The sequence below is a fragment of the Oryctolagus cuniculus genome, chromosome 12, assembly GCF_964237555.1.
Source record: "Oryctolagus cuniculus chromosome 12, mOryCun1.1, whole genome shotgun sequence".
Lineage (NCBI taxonomy): Eukaryota > Metazoa > Chordata > Mammalia > Lagomorpha > Leporidae > Oryctolagus > Oryctolagus cuniculus.
Genome location: NC_091443.1, coordinates 85,818,761 through 85,839,066, shown reverse-complemented (window position 1 = coordinate 85,839,066; position 20,306 = coordinate 85,818,761). Strand labels below are relative to the sequence as shown.

At 50.5% G+C, this 20,306-nt stretch overlaps 1 protein-coding gene across 26 annotated transcripts in view; it reads right to left on the bottom strand.

The window, feature by feature from the left end:
- Positions 1-20,306, bottom strand: part of TLN2 (talin 2) — a 480,480-nt gene that overhangs the window by 21,285 nt on the left and 438,889 nt on the right. For all 26 annotated transcript variants that reach the window (XM_070054308.1, XM_070054305.1, XM_070054330.1 and 23 more), the window contains 6 exons: positions 20,063-20,188; positions 19,527-19,643; positions 16,256-16,441; positions 11,382-11,489; positions 2,489-2,594; positions 988-1,112 (listed from right to left, as the gene is read on the bottom strand). In XM_070054308.1, coding sequence (XP_069910409.1) covers positions 988-1,112; positions 2,489-2,594; positions 11,382-11,489; positions 16,256-16,441; positions 19,527-19,643; positions 20,063-20,188 — 768 coding nt within the window. The remainder of the gene's footprint in view (positions 1-987; positions 1,113-2,488; positions 2,595-11,381; positions 11,490-16,255; positions 16,442-19,526; positions 19,644-20,062; positions 20,189-20,306) is intronic.

Sequence of the window (20,306 nt, the reverse complement as noted above, 5' to 3'; positions counted from 1 at the left end):
TAGAGCAACTATTAGGAGACGGATTCTAGGAAGCTGAAGGTTTTAACAACCTTCCCCAGAGTCACTGACTACGTCAGCATCAGCCAGGGTACTGCCCTTGAGCTAGCTGACGCGTTTCGGCACCCAGACTCTATCCTGTGCTCTTAGAAAAACGGGCAGAATTTCAGGAATATCTAAACGAGGGGATCTAACTTTTCATTGAGGAGAAGGCTCACGTTTTACTTCCTGATGCATTTCTTAGAAGGGAGGCGAGTTACAAGTACCAGGAAGAACCTGCTTGAATAGGGGGAAAAAGAGGCCTCCTCTGGTTCCAATGTCTTCCTGCTCTGGGTGGGGGTGGGGTGGAGAGGGGTGGGTACAGCTCCCGAACAGGCTTGAGTTTGGAGATGGCCGCAGCCTTTCACCCTTTTAATTAGAATCTGCCCTTCCCAGTGCCCAGCCCAGAGTCTCTCTTTCCTTTAACCGGCTCTTTCTCTGGACATACAGCCCTGAGGTTTTCAACACTGATCCAGAAGGGACACAGAGATGACAACACACGCTGCGGAAGCCTGGCGAGGGGCACGCTCCTGAGGCTCCCACGGCCCTCTGTGGGTTTCTAAGGCAAGCAGAGGCCCCGCATCGCCATCTCTGTGAAAGGCATGATAGAAACCAGAAAACTGGATGCCGACCGTCTCCCAGGAGCAGGAACTTCACAGGAAGCATCCCACACCTACTTTATATAATGAAAACGTGTAATTCGTATTCAAAATCAAAAGGCTTGATTGTCCTGTACACCCAGAGGGATTTTTCCAGGTGGTTACCTTGAAAGACTTGCCCACTGTTTTTTTCCCCCTATTTTCTGAAAGAGAAGGGGTTGGGCAGGCCCAGTAGGGCTGCTGCTTTGCAGTCTAAGCAGGGGGAAGGAGACAGCCCCTGCCCCCACCCGCAATACCCATTCACAGCCCTCACTGGAAGATTGCAGCCGCGCAGCCGCGGGTGAACACTCACTTTTGGCTTTGCTCTTGGCTTTAGCTGCTCTAATTTCTTTGCAGCAGCCTCAATGGATGCTGCAGCCCCCAGTAATTCTGTTTCTGCGATGACGGTTGGGTCTTCTGGATCCACCCATTCTGTTCCTAAAATTAGTTTAAAAAAAGGTCATGCGTGGGAACTACAGATTTCGGCACTAGCTTAATTACAAACAACAGTAGAATTTCCATGCAAGAAGGCCCTCGAGAGCTGAGAGCCTACTGCCTATATTGTCTTCTCTCAAGCTCTCATGAACATGGCGGGGAGCTAACCTGGTTTTCTCAATCAGTTGTTTGTAGCAGGGTATTTTGCAAAGTTCAAGGCAAACAGAATTAAAAGGTAAGTTTATTTGGGTGTGAAAAAACACTGAAACCTGTGCATACAAAACAAAATCCCGGAAAGTATGCATTATAAATAAATGCATGGATTTAAAAGGTTTTTTTGCACCTAAATATCTTTTAGTGTTTTGTGAAGCCAGCGTTTGGTGCAGCAGTTATGATGCTGGGTGAGAGGCTGGCATCCCTTATCAGAGTGCCTGGGTTCAAGCCCCTCAAGCCTGGATTCTGGGTCCTGCTAATGAGCACCCTGGGGGGCAACAGGTGATGGCTCAAGTCCTGGGTCCCTGCCACCCAAATGGGAGGCCTGTAGCTCCTGGCTCCAGGCTTCAGCCTGGTCCAGCCTGGATTGTTATGGGCATTTGGGGTCTGAGGCTGTGGTTGGAAGATCTTTCTGTGCCTGCCTGCCTGTCATGTCTTCCCCCACTCCCTGCACCCCTTGCCTTTCAAATAACAAAGAAATAAAAATGTGAAAAATTTAACTGCATTTCAGTGCACTTTGTAAAGTACCCTCATACTGTCCTATCACAGCCATGTATATCAGCTGTGAAAATCAAGCTCTCACAGGCCAAGCCTCGAGCCTTCCTCTGACTTCTGCCTTATAGCTCATGCCTGCAAGCAAGCCAGTGTGTCTCCAGACTATGCCTTGCACCACGTGGAGATCTGCCATTCTCTTCTGGGCCCACAGGGGGAACAGCACTGGCCTCAACTCACAGGGAGAGACACTGTCCCCGGGGAGCTGACTGCTTCTATGGAAGCAAGAAGGGGAGCACAGACAACTTGGGAAGACATGGCTGTTTCCTACACACGGGGCATTACTCGAATGGGAATAAATACCCTGCTGAATGAGCATAGATAAAAAGAATCGACCAGACTCCTCGGAGAAACCAGCAGTTTATATGAATTGTACCTGTGCAGCTGTCATACTTGATTCAAAGACTGCAGGAATGACTTGCCTTGCACTGGAAGTTACTTCTGATATCTAACTCTGTATCACCTTGCTTTAAACAGGTACCCTCCCGTGCTCCTCCTGGCTATACCTGCCAATTAAGCGCCTGTGCTGTCTCTCTCTTGCTCTGCTCCATCTGCCATGCCAGCCTGGCCCTGGGGACGCCCCAGTTATAAGGACCCAAGAGAATGCCACCTACCTTTCATGGCTTCGGCGGCCTGAATGAGCTCCGTCACGGCGCCGGCGACCCTCTTGGAGAAAGCAGCCAGCTGATGCTTGAGTTCCGGGGTTGGTTTCTGAAGGATCTATGGGTGAAGAACAAGTCAAGTGCGTAAGGAGCACGGTCACCATGGCGACAGGCAGCGCACTCCCTGGTGGACCTGGCGTCAGATGCTCTCTGTCCCAAAGTGACTTGTGGAGCTTGGGAGAAAACATTTTCGACTCCTTGGGCTTGTTTCTTTAAGTGAGAAATGAGACAGTGGAAACCACGGGTGCCTTGAAGGTGGCTTCTGACAGTTCCCAAAGACCAGAGAGGGGACAAAGTCCACTTCTGTCCTGGAAGAAATATAAGCACCTGAAATTACTCACAGGCCATGCATGGCCTGAGTGAGCACTGAAGACCAAGCTCTGGGCCAGCTGCTGCTTGTGACACCACCACAACTGTGAGACCATTGGAAACGTGTGACTCATGGGGGTTTTGGAGACAAAAATCCCCATGTAGGCAGCATTTCACCGAGCAAGAGGGCCGTTCCTGAAAAAGCAATCCTCTTCTGGGTTCTGCCTACCAGGGAGAAGCCATGCGCGTCGGCCTTCTTTCGAACCAGTGCAAAAGCTTTAAAAATTGTTTTCTGCTTTTTGTGATATTAAAAAGGCATGGGTGACTCCAAACACTAAGTTGACTTAAAGGACATCCCCTCAGCTGGCTGCTGTTCAAAGTTGTCCGAGAATGGAACTCAGAAACTGGATGAGAACTGCTTACTTTCTTCCACCGTGCATTTCGGACCTGATGGGAAGCATCCTGTGCCTTCCTAATTTGGAACTCCCCCTCCCAACAGCCTTTGCTGCATTTTCTCCCCAGGGCCCGCGGCGGGAAGCTCCAGGTTTAGGCATGTTAAGACAGCCAGGAGCTAAATTCGACCACTGTCGGTCTTTGGACATCTGGGAGGCTCGGAGCCGAGGACGAAGCGTGAGCTTTGGAACGGGACAGACCTGTGTTCATACCTGGCTTCAAGGTCGCTCCTTTGTGAGTACTGAACCCCTCAGCACCTGCTGTCTCATCTGTAAAACTTGCCAATGCCTATCCCTCAGGGCTGGCATAAAGATCAAATGGAGTAACCCTTGGGAAATACTTCATGCGGTGCCTGGATCACAGTAGGCATTCATTAAGTGTTAATTCCAAACTTCTGGGTGCCTCAGACCTATTCTCACCTGGCTAAGTGGCAGAATCACTCTCTCAGGGGGTTGGAAAAGATGGCATTTGGACCCCAGGGCCTACCCCTCCTTGCACATGGCTGCAGGAAGCTTAGTAGATAACTGGTTATACCGTGAGCAGCCCCAGCCTCGTGGATACACACACCTTAAGTTAGACTTGTACTGATTAACCAGTGCTTTTTGAGCATTACGTCACATGCCTCTATTTCCATTCTCCCTTCTTCTGGTATCCTTTAAGTTTATTTTGTATTTGCTGATGTTTGATCATTCCAGATGATCAGTTGTGTTAATTCTCTTAGCCTATGAATCTATCACTCCACAGATACTAAGATTTCTGTACAGACCTATGAATGGGTGAGCATGAGGGAAACGAATGAGAGAAAATCAGATCAACACACTCCTAGGACTCCTACATTGAAGGCTTCCTAGACCAGGTGCAAAAGAAGACTAGAGCCATGGGGAGGTACAGGAGAGGGGCAAATGCCTACTAGGTTCTCACAGAACCGGTGGGGAGGCAGTTAAGTTCAGGAGTCAAGGTCAATGCATCTACCTAACCTGCCATGCAATTCCTCACCCTTTCTCAAAGTTTCAGCTGACTTATTATTAAGTGCAACAACAGTGCTTTCCGTATAGTTGGGGTGGAATCCTATCAGTGAATACACAAAGGAATATTGAGAGAACTGTGGGAGTGAGGAGAGTCAGTGACTGCTAACTGACATGATCTTTCTCAGGTGACAAAATGCTCTACAATCAGAATACGGTAACAGTTGCACAATGCTGTACACCCACTAAAACTAATCAGTTGTATGCTTCGAATGAATTTTGTCAGATGTCAATTATGTCTCCATAAGGCTGTTTAAAAGGAGAAATCAATGTGACATCAGATACAATGATAACAGGAAGCAGAGATATAATCTTAAAAATAATTTGATGATTTCTGCAAACAAAAACCTTCACCCTATATGTTTATATAAGTTCATTCTAAATGCTTAATGTCTGAGATATAAATGATATAAACAGTTTTAACTGTTGTAATTTCCAGGTTATAGCTGCACATAAATTCTCTATGGTAGTGTTGTTATTTTTCTTTCTTTTTTTTTATAGTTTATCTTTGTCTCAGTTGCCCCAACAAGACTTGTTAGGAAACTGACAACAAATCACACCCTGGGAGAAACTACTTCCAAAACACATCTGACAAAAAACTTATTATCTAGAAAAACCTAAAGAATTCTAAAGCTCAAAAGAAAAAAAAAAACCAACCAGCAAAAAACAGGCAAAAGATCTGAGCAGACATTTTAGCAAAAAAGCTATACAGAAAGCAAACAGGTACACAAAAAGACTTTCAACAATAGAAATTAAAATCACAATGAGATACCACCATATACTCACTACGGTGGCTAAAACAAGAAAAAATTAAAAATGACAAGTGGTAGTAGGATATAGAGTGAGGAGAATTCTCACACACTGCTGGTGGAAATGTAAAACAGTACAAACTTTGGAAAGCAATTTTTTTTTTCTAAAAAGTTAAACATACACCTATCCTACGATCCAAACATTCCACTTGTAGGTATCTACCCAAGAGCAATGGACAGATACTGGCACAAAGACTTGAGTATGAAATGCTCTTCAAAGCTTTATTTGTAGTAAAAAAAAAGAAAAAAAAAGCAAGCAACCCAAATGACCACCAATAGTATTTCAATACAATGAAATACTCCTTAGCTGTAGACACATTATTTATGCATACAACAAAATGGATGGAATTGAAAATTCTGATGCTGAATGAAGGAGTGGATGCTGTGTGACTTCATTTATAGAAACAGCTAGAAAATGCACGCAAGTCAGCAACAATAAGCAGATCGGTGGTTTCCTAGGAATTTTGAGGGGTGATGAATACATTCATTGTTTTGATTGCTGGTGATGGCTTTACAGATGTATTCCCATATCAATAACCAAAACATATCCTTTAACTATGTGTTGTTCATTGTATACTAGTTATGTCTCCAAAACTGGAAAAAGAGCTACAGGTGTGGAGAGATGTACTGAAATCATCAAAGCACAATGATTAAAGACTTCTGCCTGTAGAAGAGCCCTTGATGTAGACAAAGGACCCCTCCTGTGTACCCTACGGGCTCTCTCACACAGGGACCAGCCTCAATTAAAGTACTCTAACTTTATGTGAGGCAGGAAGAAAGGGCTTCTATTTTTATTCCACTATTAAGTCAATATGACTTCTAATAGTGATCAAAAGACAGATTCACATTAAAGTTCTGCTAGTGGAAGAGACAGTAATTTTGGCCCTGCCAAAGACTGCATATTGTGGTTTTGCAAAAATCCTGAACTGTGATTGCCGCAGATGCAAGGTGGCTGCCGCTCGCCCTGCACACAAGTCTCAGGGTGAGCCAGCAAACAGCAAATGCAGGAGGCCAACACCACTGCAGTGGGCACCTATCTCTAAAGCTTCCTAGAGCAGCTCCCAGGGCAGCAAGAGCCCAAGGTCAACACCGCGCTTGCTGAGAGCTAACTGGATTCTCCAGAGAACTGGCCAAGCAAGGGTTATTACTTTGGAGCTTCCAAATGGGCATCTGGGGTCTGGGATCTCTCCTTACAGATGAAGGCCCTTTCTGTGGGAGTGCGCTAAGGCTCCTTTGATGGGAGAGGGGGAAGCCAGAAATGGCCCAGGGCTTTGCTTTCTGGAGGCCCCGGATGCACACATGATTAAGGATGCAGAATCACAATGGTCATTTGCATCTTTGCAGGGGAAAAAAGAGAATGGGAAATCTGAAGGGTACAGAATTATTACTGATATGTTGTTTTAGAACTTAAATACCTGAAGCAAATCAAATAAAATGTTAATGAGCCAAACCAATTAGAGAAGGCGGGTATGCAGGTAATATTATTCTCTGTTTAAGATTTTTCTAAAGTAAAACTAAAATAGACCAACTAGCCAAGAAAGGCTCGATGGCATTTTATCTGAACAAGGTTCACATAGTGTAGTCTCCCCCATATTTTCATGTACCTAAATTTAACAGAAGTAGTCCACTCAAGAAGATCCTGAACTACTTAGTGCCACCTCAGAGTGGTGTGGATTGTTGGGCACTTTCTCCAAACCTTGCTTCTACCCGCCCCCCCCCCCCCATTTTTTTAAATTGACAAGTAGAGTTACAGACCATGAGACAGACAGAAAGGTCTTCCTTCTGTTGGTTCACCCCCCAAATGGCCACTATAGCTGGCGCTGCGCCGATCCGATGCCAGGAGCCAGGTGCCACTACAGCTGGCGCTGCGCCGATCCGATGCCAGGAGCCAGGTGCTTCCTCCTGGTCTCCCACGCGGGTGCAGGGGCCCAAGCACCTGGGCCATCCTCCACTGCCTTCCCGGGCCACAGCAGAGAGATGGACCGGAAGAGGAGCAACCAGGACTAGAACCCGGCGCCCATATGGGATGCCAGTGCCGCAGGCGGAGGATTAACCAAGTGAGCCACAGCGCCGGCCCCTCTCTTTCCCCTTTTGTAACACAGCTGTCAAGACTCTTCCACCTATTCCCTGAGTCATTAAAAGCGGTTTTTCAAGCATTCGGGGAGGCTGCTCTGGTTTAGGTTGACTTTCTTTTCAGAATGTTCACCTGATCACACCAAGGTTTCAGTTAAAATAAAAAATGGGGAGGGGGGAGGGGAAAGGGGGGAAGGAGAGAGAGTGAGCGAGCGAGAGAGAAATCTCTAGTTTTTCACTGTTCTAAAAAATCTTCCATCTGTAAACATCCAATCAAACCTTAGTTTTTGTTTCTGCTAGCCGGAAGAGAATTTAAACAACAATTCTGATTTCTCCTATAAAGCAGCACTGCGACCTCACTGTGATTCTGTTAGAATCTGCTCTGAGGATGAAGCCCAGTCTCCGCGTCTGGGCCTTGTGCTTCTCACCCCGAGCCTCTCCGAGCCAGCTTCCTTGCTCCTAGCCTCATCTTAGCCCAGATATCCACAGGGTCTGCTTTGGGGCAGGGCTGGAGCTAACAGTGCCAAGTGTGACTCTAACACAGCAGGAAGCCCCCGTGACTTGGGGGACAGAGGGTGACACAGGTTCTCCTGTCTTCAGTTAGGAACCTTTATTTCACATGTGTTTACCATAATTCCCTGGAAGGAGGGGCGGTTTCTTCCTCTGCATGTTGGAAAACTAACTAACTTTCTTTCTTTCTTTCTTTCTTTCTTTCTTTCTTTCTTTCTTTCTTTCTTTCTTTCTTTCTTTCTTTCTCTCTCTCTCTCTCTCTCTCTCTCTCTCTCTCTCTCTCTCTCTCTCTTTCTTTCTTTCTTTCTTTCTTTTTTGACAGGCAGAGTTAGACAGTGAGAGACAGAGAGAAAGGTCTTCCTTCCGTTGGGTCACCCCCACAATGGCCGCCACAGCCGGCGCTGCGCCGATCCAAAGCCAGGAGCCAGGTGCTTCTCCTGGTCTCCCCTGGGGTGCAGGGCCCAAGCACTTGGGCCATCCTCCACTGCCTTCCTGGGCCACAGCAGAGAGCTGGACTGGAAGAGGGACAACCGGGACAGAATCCGGTGCCCCAACTGGGACTAGAACCTGGGGCACCGGCACCGCAGGCGGAGGATTAGCCTAGTGAGCCACGGTGCCAGCCAGAAAACACCTTTCAAAGAGAGCTGTGCCCAGCTTTCCAGAGAACAAAAACAAAAAAACAAATGAGTACACATGCTCCTGCGCTCTTCTCCGTAGAAGTCGGAGCCACCAGCACGTCTCACCCCGGGGGCCAAAGAGTCGTGACTGCAAACCCTGAAATGATTTCTGTTTATTTTTTAAAAGGCGTTTCACTATCATTTGGCTTTACTTCTTGTTAATATTTTCAGTGGAGCACTGGCTACCATAAACCTCCTTAACAGCCTTAGAGAAACAGGACATTAATGCAAATGTCTGCTATAACTGCAGGTGACGATGACGATAATAACACAGAATGAGCAAAAGAAACCCCGGTTTGCAACACAGAAGGTCTATAGTAAACGCAAGGAGGGATCGGTCACAGAACACTGGTCTTCTAGACGGTGAATGGCCACAGGAGAAACACCTGTAGCTGTGTAGCGCAGGCCAGTTTTGCCCGAGGCTGGAGAAGAAAGCAGTGGCCACCCACGGGCCCCCGGCCTCCAGGAGAACCTCCTGACTGAAACTCGCTAAATTCTGTGTGATGTTGTGTCTCCTTGCAGCAAATGCCCTTCTTCCATTACAGAAAAAGCCACTGATGGCCATTACTGAAGCCTAGTAGGGACCAAGTGGCCATTAAGCAGGGGTCTCTGAACGCGTGGCCTGGGCAAAGTTCCTCCAGTTTCTCTGATGTCCCCAGCGACCCTGATGTGACCTCCGCCTCTCTCTGCAAAGTGGCCTGCTATCTGGCCTCTTCCTCCTCCTCCTCGGACAGACACACACTGTACATCAAGGACGTCTGGTCTCATCTTGCTCACCCCATCACAGGGCACGGAGAGGAGAGGTGAGGAGGAGAGAGGAAGCAAGAGGTCCACGCAGCAGCTGGTTCCCAGACACCAGGGCATGTTTCCGGTCTGCACGAAGTCAGGGGAGTGGCCTGTGAGGGCTCCAGTTTCCTCTTCCCACGGGATATACTTCTCCTTATGACAAGTGCTGGCACCTGCCCTCCCTTGGGGAGCAAGAACCCCTCTCTCTGCAACAAGCCATCTTTCTGCTGGAGAGGGAGGGAGGAGACCACCAGTCCGCTACCCATCATAAGGGCTGCCTGCCCGCTTTCTACCCCGGCTGTGGATTTGCCAGAGACGAAGCTGGGGGCTGATCCCTAGGGCACAACGCTCTCATCATGCGACTCACCAAGAGCAAAGGCAGAAAGTGCCGACCTGAGGGTCACGGATACCGGGCTTGGCCCGCAGGCACATGTGCAGGAGAGAGCATGGCTCAGAGTGGGGAAGTGGAAATGAGGGGATCCCTCTGCCTCCCGCCTGCCCCCCATATGAACGAGATGAAAACAAGAGAGACAACAAGGAGGAGAAATGGAGGGTAGGAGGAGAGCCCCCACTTGGGGAGCACTGGGGGCCCCAATGCCGTAAGCCGGGACTTAGCTGCCAGCCAGCAGGGAAAGGCACCTTCCAGTCGGCAGACTTCAATCCAGCAGCCGGCGAGTGTTAGCTCAGCCACACAGCCCTGGGTTTCCAGACACGCTCGCTCAATCCTCCATAAACTGCCTGTTAAACACCTGACAAGACTGAGGCCCAGACAGGACAGTGGCCGTGTGGCTGCCTAGATGGCAGAGCCAGGAGCTGAACTCAATTCTTCTAGCCCTCAGCCTTCCAAATCCACTGGCCCCCCTCGCTGCCCAGCTGCCAGTTAAGATCCTACACGACTCAGGAAACTGCTCCAGGAAGACAAAAATGCCTTTTTCCCTTTCCCATGAATTTCCTGCTAGGAGGCTTGAGGGTTGAACACTTCACATGATCACATGTGTGTTAGTTTGGCCACAGAGGCTCCTGCCTGTGACTCTGTCCAGCTTGGATGGTCCTTGCCCAGCCCACATAGAATGCAGGGATTTCTATTTGTAAGGACCCAGCATTTGGAAGCTTAGGAAGGAGTCCCAGGCTGGCTACTGTCCCCACAGCTATGCCTCAGCACTGACTGCAGTTACCAGGATCCCTAGAAGACCCAAGACGCTCAACATCAGAGATAACTGGTTTTAAGGAGAAGGCAGCGAATGCCAGAACGAGCAGGCGTGGGATTGATTTGACCGCAGCTCTGCTGAGGAAAAGCTGGGTGAGCTCAACCAAGGACAGACTTTGCTGAGTCTCAGATCACTTCCCTGGCTGGCCGGCCAAAGGCACAAGGACAAGATGAGAAAAACAGTGAATGTCCGGCCCGCCAAGGAAAAGACACATGTGACCGTGCGCCAGAGAGCGGACTGTTGTGGCTCTTGGGTGAGGTCTGGGACAAGCCGGGTGATGGTGGAGGGAAGGCATCAATGTTTTCTCTTCTTGACGTGCTCAGGACTCCACGACTTAATGGTTCTAAGTGTGCTTCCAGGACATGGGGAAGATGGACACTCAGCGTCCATCTGTCTTGTTTTCCAGGGTTTCATCCTCAAGCTGTGTGGCGAGTTAAGTCACCAGGAGCCAGCAGTTTGCACAGCCCGGGTGGGCAGTCCACCTGCCATGACCACTGTCCCATACTCCCCACGGGCACATGCCACTCCCACCTTCCCAGTGCATCCCTAGGTCAGGCACACTGGCCTCCAGCATTCTTGGGGGGACAGGAAGAGGTGACAAGAGGCCAGCAGGTCATTGGCAGCACTAGTGAGAGCTTCCTAAGGTTGTCACAGAAGCCCTCCATGTCTGGATGTGCTGGGGTCTTCCTAACACGCCCTCCTGGCTTTTCCAGGAGTGGCCCTGGAAGCCTTCCTGCTTTGCCTCTCACCCTGCCCACTCCTCCTCCTCGTAGGCACCAGTCTTGCCTCTCTCTGGAGTAAGAAAGAGCCAGCTCCCTGGATTCTAGCCACCACTTTCTCTGGTCGCTGAGCTCAGTCCAGTTCCAGCCCTACAAGCTGTGCCCAGACCACGCTCAAAGAGGGAAGATGTGCACCAGACTCCGTGGGACCAGGCAGGCGGGACACACAGCTGTCGCCCGGCTTTGCCCACCGCCCCCACCCCTCACCCTCCTTACCACTAGCACATGCTCCAGCAGGTCCAGGTAGCCGAGGGCACACTCCGTCCCGTGGCGCAAGGCTCTGCTTCGTACCTCCTCGCTGACATCGGCGTGGAAGGATGCTTGCTGCAGGGAGAGAGAAGGTGTCTGTCTCAAGGCAGGAAAAGCCAGTTTAGGAGTCACCCAGCCTGGGAGCAGAGTAGGGGGCAACCGGGACCCCAATGCAAGAGACCTCTGCCAAACCCGCCCCCACACCCCGAAGACTGACCCCCACCCCTCTGCAGGTTCTGTGACACAGCTTGTGTTGCCTTAAGGCCACAGCGACAGAAACCACTCACTCTGGTCCCTGTTTTACCCCTCTCCCACCCCCTTTCACTGAAATGCAAAAAACCCCCCACACACTCAAAAGTTCAGGAAAGAGTGCCACATGCACTATAAATTCCAGGCAAGATTCATGATTAGGGGGCCACGGCAGGAGACGGACTGACCCGGGGTCAGCGAGGGAGGATTCCTGAAGGCTCCATTTGTGGGCTCAGCAAGCCCAGGTTCCCACCCCCTGACCTGACTACCCTGCGGTCACAGTGAGGCCTCCATGACCAGGGGGCCCTGTGGCTCCTCTCCTGGGACACTGCAGATAGCAAGCACGCCAGCACCCCCGGAGGCCCCATAACTCATCTCATGTTATGCAAGTGTTGAGATAAGCGAGCCAGGGCACTGGGGTGACAGAGCTTTTTCCTTGCACTTGTGACCTGGCACCTCGAGTCTTTTAGGAGATAGCATTTCCCACAGCATGCCCATTCATAGGGTTGCCAGATAAAACCCCCAGTTAAATATGCAATGCAGATAAACAGTGAAACAAATTTTAGTGCAAGTATGAGACACCCCATTTTTCATTTGCTAAACCTGGTAATCCTACCCATTTAGCCATTCTACCTTTTATGGCTTCCCTCTGGAAACAACTTTAGAGGTTTAGAGAAACACATAAAATAGAAAACCACACATAAATCACAAATCGGGACAGACACAAATCACAAACCAGGTTAAAAGATCGAGATGGAAGGGGATGAGGGCCTGGACCCATGCACTGACCCACTGGAGGCCCATGCGGGGTGTGGGTGGGGACTGACCTGGCCCCCACCCCTGCAGTAAGTGGCCCCAGCATTTGTGACTGAGGAGCTAGCATGACTCATCTGAAGCCTCAGAAGCGGGAACCAGGAGCCTGTTCTCAGCACTACCATGCTTTGTTCAGCCCTGAGCCCCTGTGTCCGACGTGAGGCCAGAGCCCATGTCTGCTGAGACACCAGTGTGGAGTGACACAGACTACGCCACCGCTCAGGCACCTCCAGCAGGTCACAGGCAAGGCCCCCGCTGAGGGTCCTGGGAGAGGTGAGGTTGAGGCGTTCCTATCCACGGCGGTGGCTGTGTCACTCGGGAGAACAATCTGGCATTGATTAAAATTGTTACATTTGACCCACAAATGTGGCTTCTGGGACTCTCGCCCAAGGAAATAACCCAAATCACGGGACAAACAGATAGGCCCAAGATGCTCTTAACAGTAAAGTTCATGATTTAAAAAACTGCAGACGACCTAGACGTCTGCTAATAGGGGAAAGATAATATTCACTAGCAGACGGCTTTGCAGTCATTAAGTCAGTACTGATGACTCCTAGCAACAGAGAAACAGCCCTGTGACATCACTGATAACAGCAGACACAAAACCCAACAAAACAAACATGTGCAAGTAACCAGAAAGAAAAACACGAGTGCTGACTCAGGTTTCGGGGGGGGACTCTGCTGGCACGGTTGGCATAACCTTCCAGTCCCACAGAGCGAGCAGAGGGTAGCTTCCTGTGCATCTCCGTCTGCCCTGCCTGCCCTGCTCGGCCCCAACGTGGGGGCCCCCAGAGGGCACCGCGGCTTCCTCCAGAGCCACTGCTCAGCATCCTGGTTTTCTCTGTGTGTGTATGTGCTGCACACACATCCGTTTCTGTCCAGCTGCCTCATTTCCAGACATGGAGACAAAGGAATGGAAGTGTTACTGGGTTTGTGCAATAAGCCCCATGCTAAGAGCAGCCACAGGGTCAATAGGGACACTGGCCCTCTCGTCTGGCCTGGTGGTGTGAGGTGGACACACAAGTTCTTAGTCTGTCCTGCATGGCCAGGATGCTGTGATGCAGATGGGAGCTGACACTGGGCACACAGCACCCGTGCTTTTCTCCAGGACCTCCCCCCCATGAAGATATGGGGGAACCTCTGATTAAGAGACCTAAAACTTTGAGTTCCATTCTATTTCCACCTCAATCGTGGTTTTTGTTGTTGCTATTACTTCCCCTTTTATTTCAAGTCTATGACACAGGGACAGAAATGCCTGTCACTCATCAACAGGAAAGACCATGAGTATTGTGGCTGGGAGGCCATGGACAACAGGTATCAACTGGCAGAGCTGGTGCCAGTTCTGGTCCTCACAGAGAAGAGCTATGTGATGTTGGTCATGCCACCCAACCTCTCTCTTTTTCAGAAAAGACCGATTTACTTATTTGAAAGCAAAATGAGAGGGAGAGGGAGACAGAGAGGTCATCCATCTGCTGGTTGCCTCCCCAAATGCTTGCAACAACGGGGCCTGTCCAAGCTGAAGCAAGGAGCCAGCATCAGGGTCTCCCACACGAATTGCAGCAACCCAGGTACTTGGGCCATCATCTGCTGCTTCCCTGTGCATTAGCAGGAGGCTGGATTAGAAGCCGAGTAGCTAGGACTCGAACAGGCCCTCAGGAATGGAATGTAGGGGACCCAAGTGCTGGTTTCACCCACTGTGCCACAATTCCTGCCCTGCCACTTAACCTTTCTGAGCCTCTGTTTCATCACCTGGCACATCAGAATAATGACTTTACCTTTGTCATCAAGAGCAAATGACAGAATACATGTGACAGCCTCTGCATAATAATAGGTGCCCTGGGATACCATGATGTCCTCGGGGCATGTCCTGCCTGTAAAATCCTCTTCTTTGATTCATAGAGTGACCCCTGGGGAAGCTATCCCTCTGGTGGGCAGAATCACTAAGCATATCAAAATGGTGAGTATTTGCAGCCTCAGGACAGAGTCGAAACCTATTGGCTTAGCACCCCCTATCCTTCACGGAGGAGCCTGCCCTACCTCCCACTGCAGCCTTTCCAACCCCTTGCTTACCCCTTTCTCTCCGGTGCACAAGCAGTCCCATCAACTGGCACTGCCCCTGCTGGCCAGGTCCTTGCTGGCCATTTCTTCAGCCCGTCTGTCTCCTCCTGTTACCCACCACTTACCTCCACATCATCCCACCTCAGAGTTGGACCCTACAGTGGCAACCTCTATAGAACTCAACACTACCACAAAGCAGGGCTCGGCTCCCTCAGACCCCAGTCTATAACAGATGTTTTTCCAATTCTGTGGCTAGCTCCCCCCACCTCCACTCACCACAGCAGTGGTCACCAAGCCAACACTGAACAGAAGTCAGAGGCATTGGGGCAAGTCTGTCCCTAGAGGCTGGAGGCCTGTGGGTGCTCCATGGGTGGAAGATAACATGAGGGCTCGTACAGGGGACCTTCTTAAAAATATCTACTTCTTTGAGAGGCAGAGAGAGAAAGACACACAAACACGCACAGAGAGACAGAGAGAGCTCCCATCTACTCAAACACTCCCCAGAAGTCCACACTGGCAGGGGCTGGGCAGGTCCAAAGCTGGGAGCTGGGAATTCAATCCTGGTCTCTCACATGGAGGGAAAGGACTCAACTACTTAAGCCATCACCACTGCATCCAGGGGGGTGTGTTACCAGAAAGCAGATGTCAGTATCAAGAGGCTGGTATGGAACCTAGGCACTCTGATAGGGAACATGGTTGTCATCACTGCTGGGCCACATGCCCACCACTGGGTCACTTTCTTAATAGATAAAAATAAAAGCAAGATCGTAGGGCTCAGGTCTCCGGGGCTCCACACCCTCCCACCCACTCTGCCTCCCTCCGCCCGGCATGGGCTCAGGGCAGCTGATCTAGTTATCCACCTGAGGATCAGAAGAGTCTCTGAGACACCCGACAGATAGCACACAGGCTGGAAGGTAGCTCCCCAAAGTGTGTACTGCTGCTTTCACCCACTTTTTCAACCAGTGGTGGCCACACTTTTCCCTGGGGCAAAATGGCAAATGTGTGGAGGAGGCAGCAAAGGCGGCAGGCAGAAGAGCAAACGCGGCTCATCTGGAGGGCTCTGAATGAGCACTGCAGTCTCCGCTTCCTACTCTCACTGGGCCTCTGCTGCCCTCTGGGAGAAAGGCTTCCTGCCCAGTTAGGAAAAGCAAAGGTCAGGTCAGCCAGGCTTGCCCCCTCCCTCTTCAACACAAAGCACCCGAGAGCTGCTTCCCACAGACAGACGCAGACATTGTTTTAAAAAAAGTAGATTATCTTAAAAATTTTTCCCTTTTACTAGAAAACCAGACAGAGAGAAAGACAGAGATCTTCCATCCACTGGCGCACTCCCCGAATGTTCACAGCAGCAGCTGGACTGGACTAGTCCAAAGCCAGAAGCCAGGAATCCAACCCTGGTCTCACAGGTGGAAGGCAGAGCTCCAAGGACTTGAGCTGACACACGCTGCCTCCCGAAGTGTGCTTTAGCAGAAAGCTGGACTTACAGGTGAGGTGGGACTTGAACCCAGGCACTCCAATACGGGATGTGAGTCTCAACTGATGCAAGGAACCACCTCCACCCCCAGCATATGCTGTCTTCAGTCTGTATCTTATGACCAAGCTTCAGACACTGAGCTGCTCCCTGCTACACTGTACAGCCCCTCTTCTCCTTCCGATGACACCAAACAACTTAAATCCTGACAAGCCACCAAGCCGTCCAGCCAGAGCAAGGCCAAGGCCTTTACCTTGCAAGCCGTCAACATGTCTGAAACGGCTTTGCGGCTCAGGTTGGCGGTGGCAATCACGTCCTCCTGTCTACACGAGTTCCCCGCTGCCACAGCTTTGGCTGTTGCCATGGTGATGCCCTTCGTCATCCTTATCGATTCTTCAGGTGACGATGTCTTTTCAGGTACCTCTTGGGACTGGAACACCTGCAAGTCAGAAAGAGAAGGGGTGAAAAAAATCACAAAGGAAAGGGTAACAAGCCTTTATTCTTATCCAACCAGGCTGTAGCTCAGCATCTGAAAGTGGAGCCAGCTACTGGAAGAAAATACCCAAATGACAGGAAACTGGAAATTTAAGTACAGGCATGTTCTTGCTTTCAAGATTCTAGCACAGATGCAATCCTCAAGGCTACACTTGACATCAGCAGAAGCCAGAGGTTAACGTTTGCAGCACAGATCTGTTCGTCAACAGAAACCCACGGCCGGGATTTGCATACTTTGCATCCCAGGTGCTTGTGTGGCCTCTTGGTTCCCTTCCTCTGTGCCCGCTGCTGCTTTAGCAGTTTCCAGAACCTCAGCAATCCTGGTGCTGGTTCTGGAGCAGGGCTGACCCGAATGCATCACTCTGCACCGCGCCCCCGCTTCAGGAAGCTGTGAGGGTGGGGAAATGAAGCATTGACTCCTTCTATTCTTAGCCCATCTTGCAATTAAATCTGCATAATTGTACAGAGGTGTTCGTGTCAAGCGTGCCATGGTGACACTGAATATGTAACAGCATGCGTGCACACAAACCTTTAGAGTTTGAAGCTTCACCTGTCAGTCAAGTTGGTCGTTTCTGCTTCAACTCCAAGTCCTAACAAGAGGGACAGGTACCCTGGCTGTGAGCTGAATGTGCACCTGTCCCTGTGCTTGGGGGCCTTCATCGCAGGTAGGGCTGCCCTGTTCTCTGCCCAAGGCAACTGTGTATCGACAGGGAGAAAGGACTCAGCCAGCATCCTGGACACATGGCACCATTGTCAAACATCACTGTACCCTCAAAGTGGGCAGGAGCATTTAAAGCAGCCCAGGACCCCAACTCCCAGGTGCTCTCCTGAATGTGGTAGTGGATTTTAAGCCACATGGACACAGTGCTCCACATTTCAGCACGCGCTCCCTGAAAACATAGCCTCCAGGTGAATTCTAGATCCCACTGGGACCAAGTGTCAGTCACTCCCCGGGAAAGCTCCAAAGTTCAACTCTTCTCTTCCTTTGTCACCAACAGCCCCACGCACACGTATCAGAGCCCGTGCCCAGACTTGAGTAGGAAATGCCCAGCCCATGCATCCAGGGAGGTGCCAGGCAGCAGTGTGTAAGGATACCACTAGCTCTGGGTAGCTCCTGTATTTCTTCATTTCTCTCTCTTTTTTTAAAGATTTTATTTGAGAGTTAGAGTTACAGACAGTGAGAGGGAGAGACAGACAGAAAGGTCTTCCTTCCATTGGTTCACTCCCCAAATGGCCGCAAGGGCCGGAGCTGTGCCCATTTGGATCCAAGAGCCAGGAGCTTCTTCCTGGTCTCCCACGTGGGTGCAGGGGCCCAAGCACTTGGACCATCTACTGCCTTCCCAGGCCATAGCAGAGAGCTAGACTGGAAGAGGAGCAGCTGGGACTAGAACCGGTACCCATATAGGATGCTGGTGCCGCAGGCGGAGAATTAACCCACTGCGCCACGGCGCCAGCCCTATCTTCATTTCTCTTTCAAAGTATGAACTAAGCACAATATCAGCCAGGCCTGGATCCATTAGAGACCCCAGAACCTAAGCCTCCATCCCCCAAACCCCATGACCAGGGCTGGTGCTATGGCATAGTAGGTTAAGCATCTGCCTGCAGCACTGCCATCCCATGTGGGTACTGGTTTGCGTCCCGGCTGCTCCACTTCTGATCCAGCTCCCTGCTGATAGCCTGGGAAAGCAGCAGAGGATGGCTCAAGTGCTTGGGCCCCTGCACCTACGTGGGAGACTGAAAGCAGCTTCTGGTTCCTTGTTTTTCAATCAGTGTAGCTCTGGCTGTTACGGCCCACTGGAGAGGAAACAAGTGGATGAAAGACCTCTCTAACTCAGCCTCTCAAATAAATAAATAAATCATTAAAAAAAAAAAAAAACCAAAAACCAAGAAAACCTATAGGATCACTTGTTTCTAGTGCTGATCCTCAGGGCACCTAAACAGTTGACCCCCAAAAAAGGTGCAGAGCAAGTGGAAGCAATAGCAGGTTCCCCAGTACCTTCCACCCACCCACCCAAAACTCAGTCTGTCGTGTGACCTCCCATTTAAAAAAGCTCAGGGGCTGGCGCTGTGGCACAGCGGGCTGAAGCCCTGGCACGCAGCACTGGTATCCCATGTGGGCACTGGTTTGAGTTCCCGGTTGTTCCGCTTCCGATCCAGCTCCCTGCTAATGCACCTGGGAAAGCAGTGGAGGACGGCTTAAGAAGCAGCTCCTGGCTCCTGGCTTTGGATCAGCTCAGCTCTGTCTGTTGTGGCCATTTGGGGAGTGAACCATCAGATAGAAGACATTTCTCTCTCTTTGTTTCTACCTCTCTATGTAACTCTTTCAAATAAATAAAAATAAATCTTTAAAAAAAATCTCAGCTTGAAACCATCCCTTTCAGCCTATTTCTCTCTGTAGGAACTAAGATATCAACACATAGCCGATATGAGATCATAAGAACAGACATCATCCCCTCCACAGCAACTTAGGGATTGCCACCCCACACTGCTGAAACAAGGCGGCAAAATGAACAGGGTCTATGCCTCTAAGATCAGACCCCTCCAACAGGAAGGAGCTGGATCTTAAAGGCCCACGTCTCAGGGAAAGGCTCCCAGCACTTTCCACCTCCAAAAGTGAACCTCACCCGACAAAGTCCACACGTGTGCAGCAGCGTGAGCTGTTAGCAACAGCACAGGAATCATGAGAGGCCACACATGTACTTGTGAATGGACCTTGGGCTGAGTGTTAACAGCCACACTGATGTGCCCTTTGCCAGGAATCCTCCACGATGCTGTGGTTTCATGCTGTGATTTCAGTGGCATGAAGCCTGAATTGTCCTACATGATGCAGTCCAGTGAATTCCTTAATTACCACTACACACTCTTCCTAGCCAGACTCTGCCGCGTGTGGTCTCAACTATGCAGTGCTATCCACAGGCAGGTGAGGAGGCTTCCCTGGTTCAGGTGTCCCAGGAGACCCCTCTTTATGCTTCAATTCTCACACAAGCTCCTGCTAGGTCAGCAGGTGCCCCAGGGAGGGGACCCCTTACCGTGAGCTCCTGCTTTATGTACTCGATGGTGGCCTCCAGTGCCCTTGTGCCCCGGGTGGCTTCATCCTCCACTGCCTTCACAGTCTTGAGGAGAGAAGTGACGTTGGTCACCATCACCTGCAGAGGAAGAGAGAACAGTACACTACTCGCTTCAGCTCTTTATTTATTTTTAGAGAGAGAGCTCCCGTTTTACTCCTCAAATGCCCACAACAGCCAGGACTGGGCTGGGCCCAACCTGGGAAAGCAACCCAGGTTCCCCCACATGACTGAGCCATCACCCAGTGCCTCCCAGGGTCTGCATTAGCAGGAAGCTGGAATTGGGAGCCAGAGCTGGGAACTAAACCCAGGCATGCTGCTATGGGATGCAGACGTCTTCACTGGTGTCTCAAGTGCTAGGCCAAATGTTTGCCCTGTTACTTCTGACCTGACGATGTTAGCAAGACAACTCTTTGTCCTTTAAGTGAGAAAGAAATGCAGATGTGTATTCTCCCAGTACTCTCATACAGACTGTCCTACCCCTCAAGCTAATCTACTACCTTTGCGGCTCCCTTGAGCTGGTACATGGAGGGGTCATCAGCTGGCTTGCTGGCAGCTCCCTTGGTTGCACCAATGAGGTCAGAAAGGGCCTTGGCCACATCTTTGATGGCGTTGATCAGCACCACCTGAAAGAGAGCACAGTCACGTAAGCAGGCGCTCAGCAGACGCTGGCTGACTTCCCTAGGGCCTTGCACGCCAAGGGCGAGCTTGGACACGAGGATTGAGAGACGGGCAGGTCTCTAC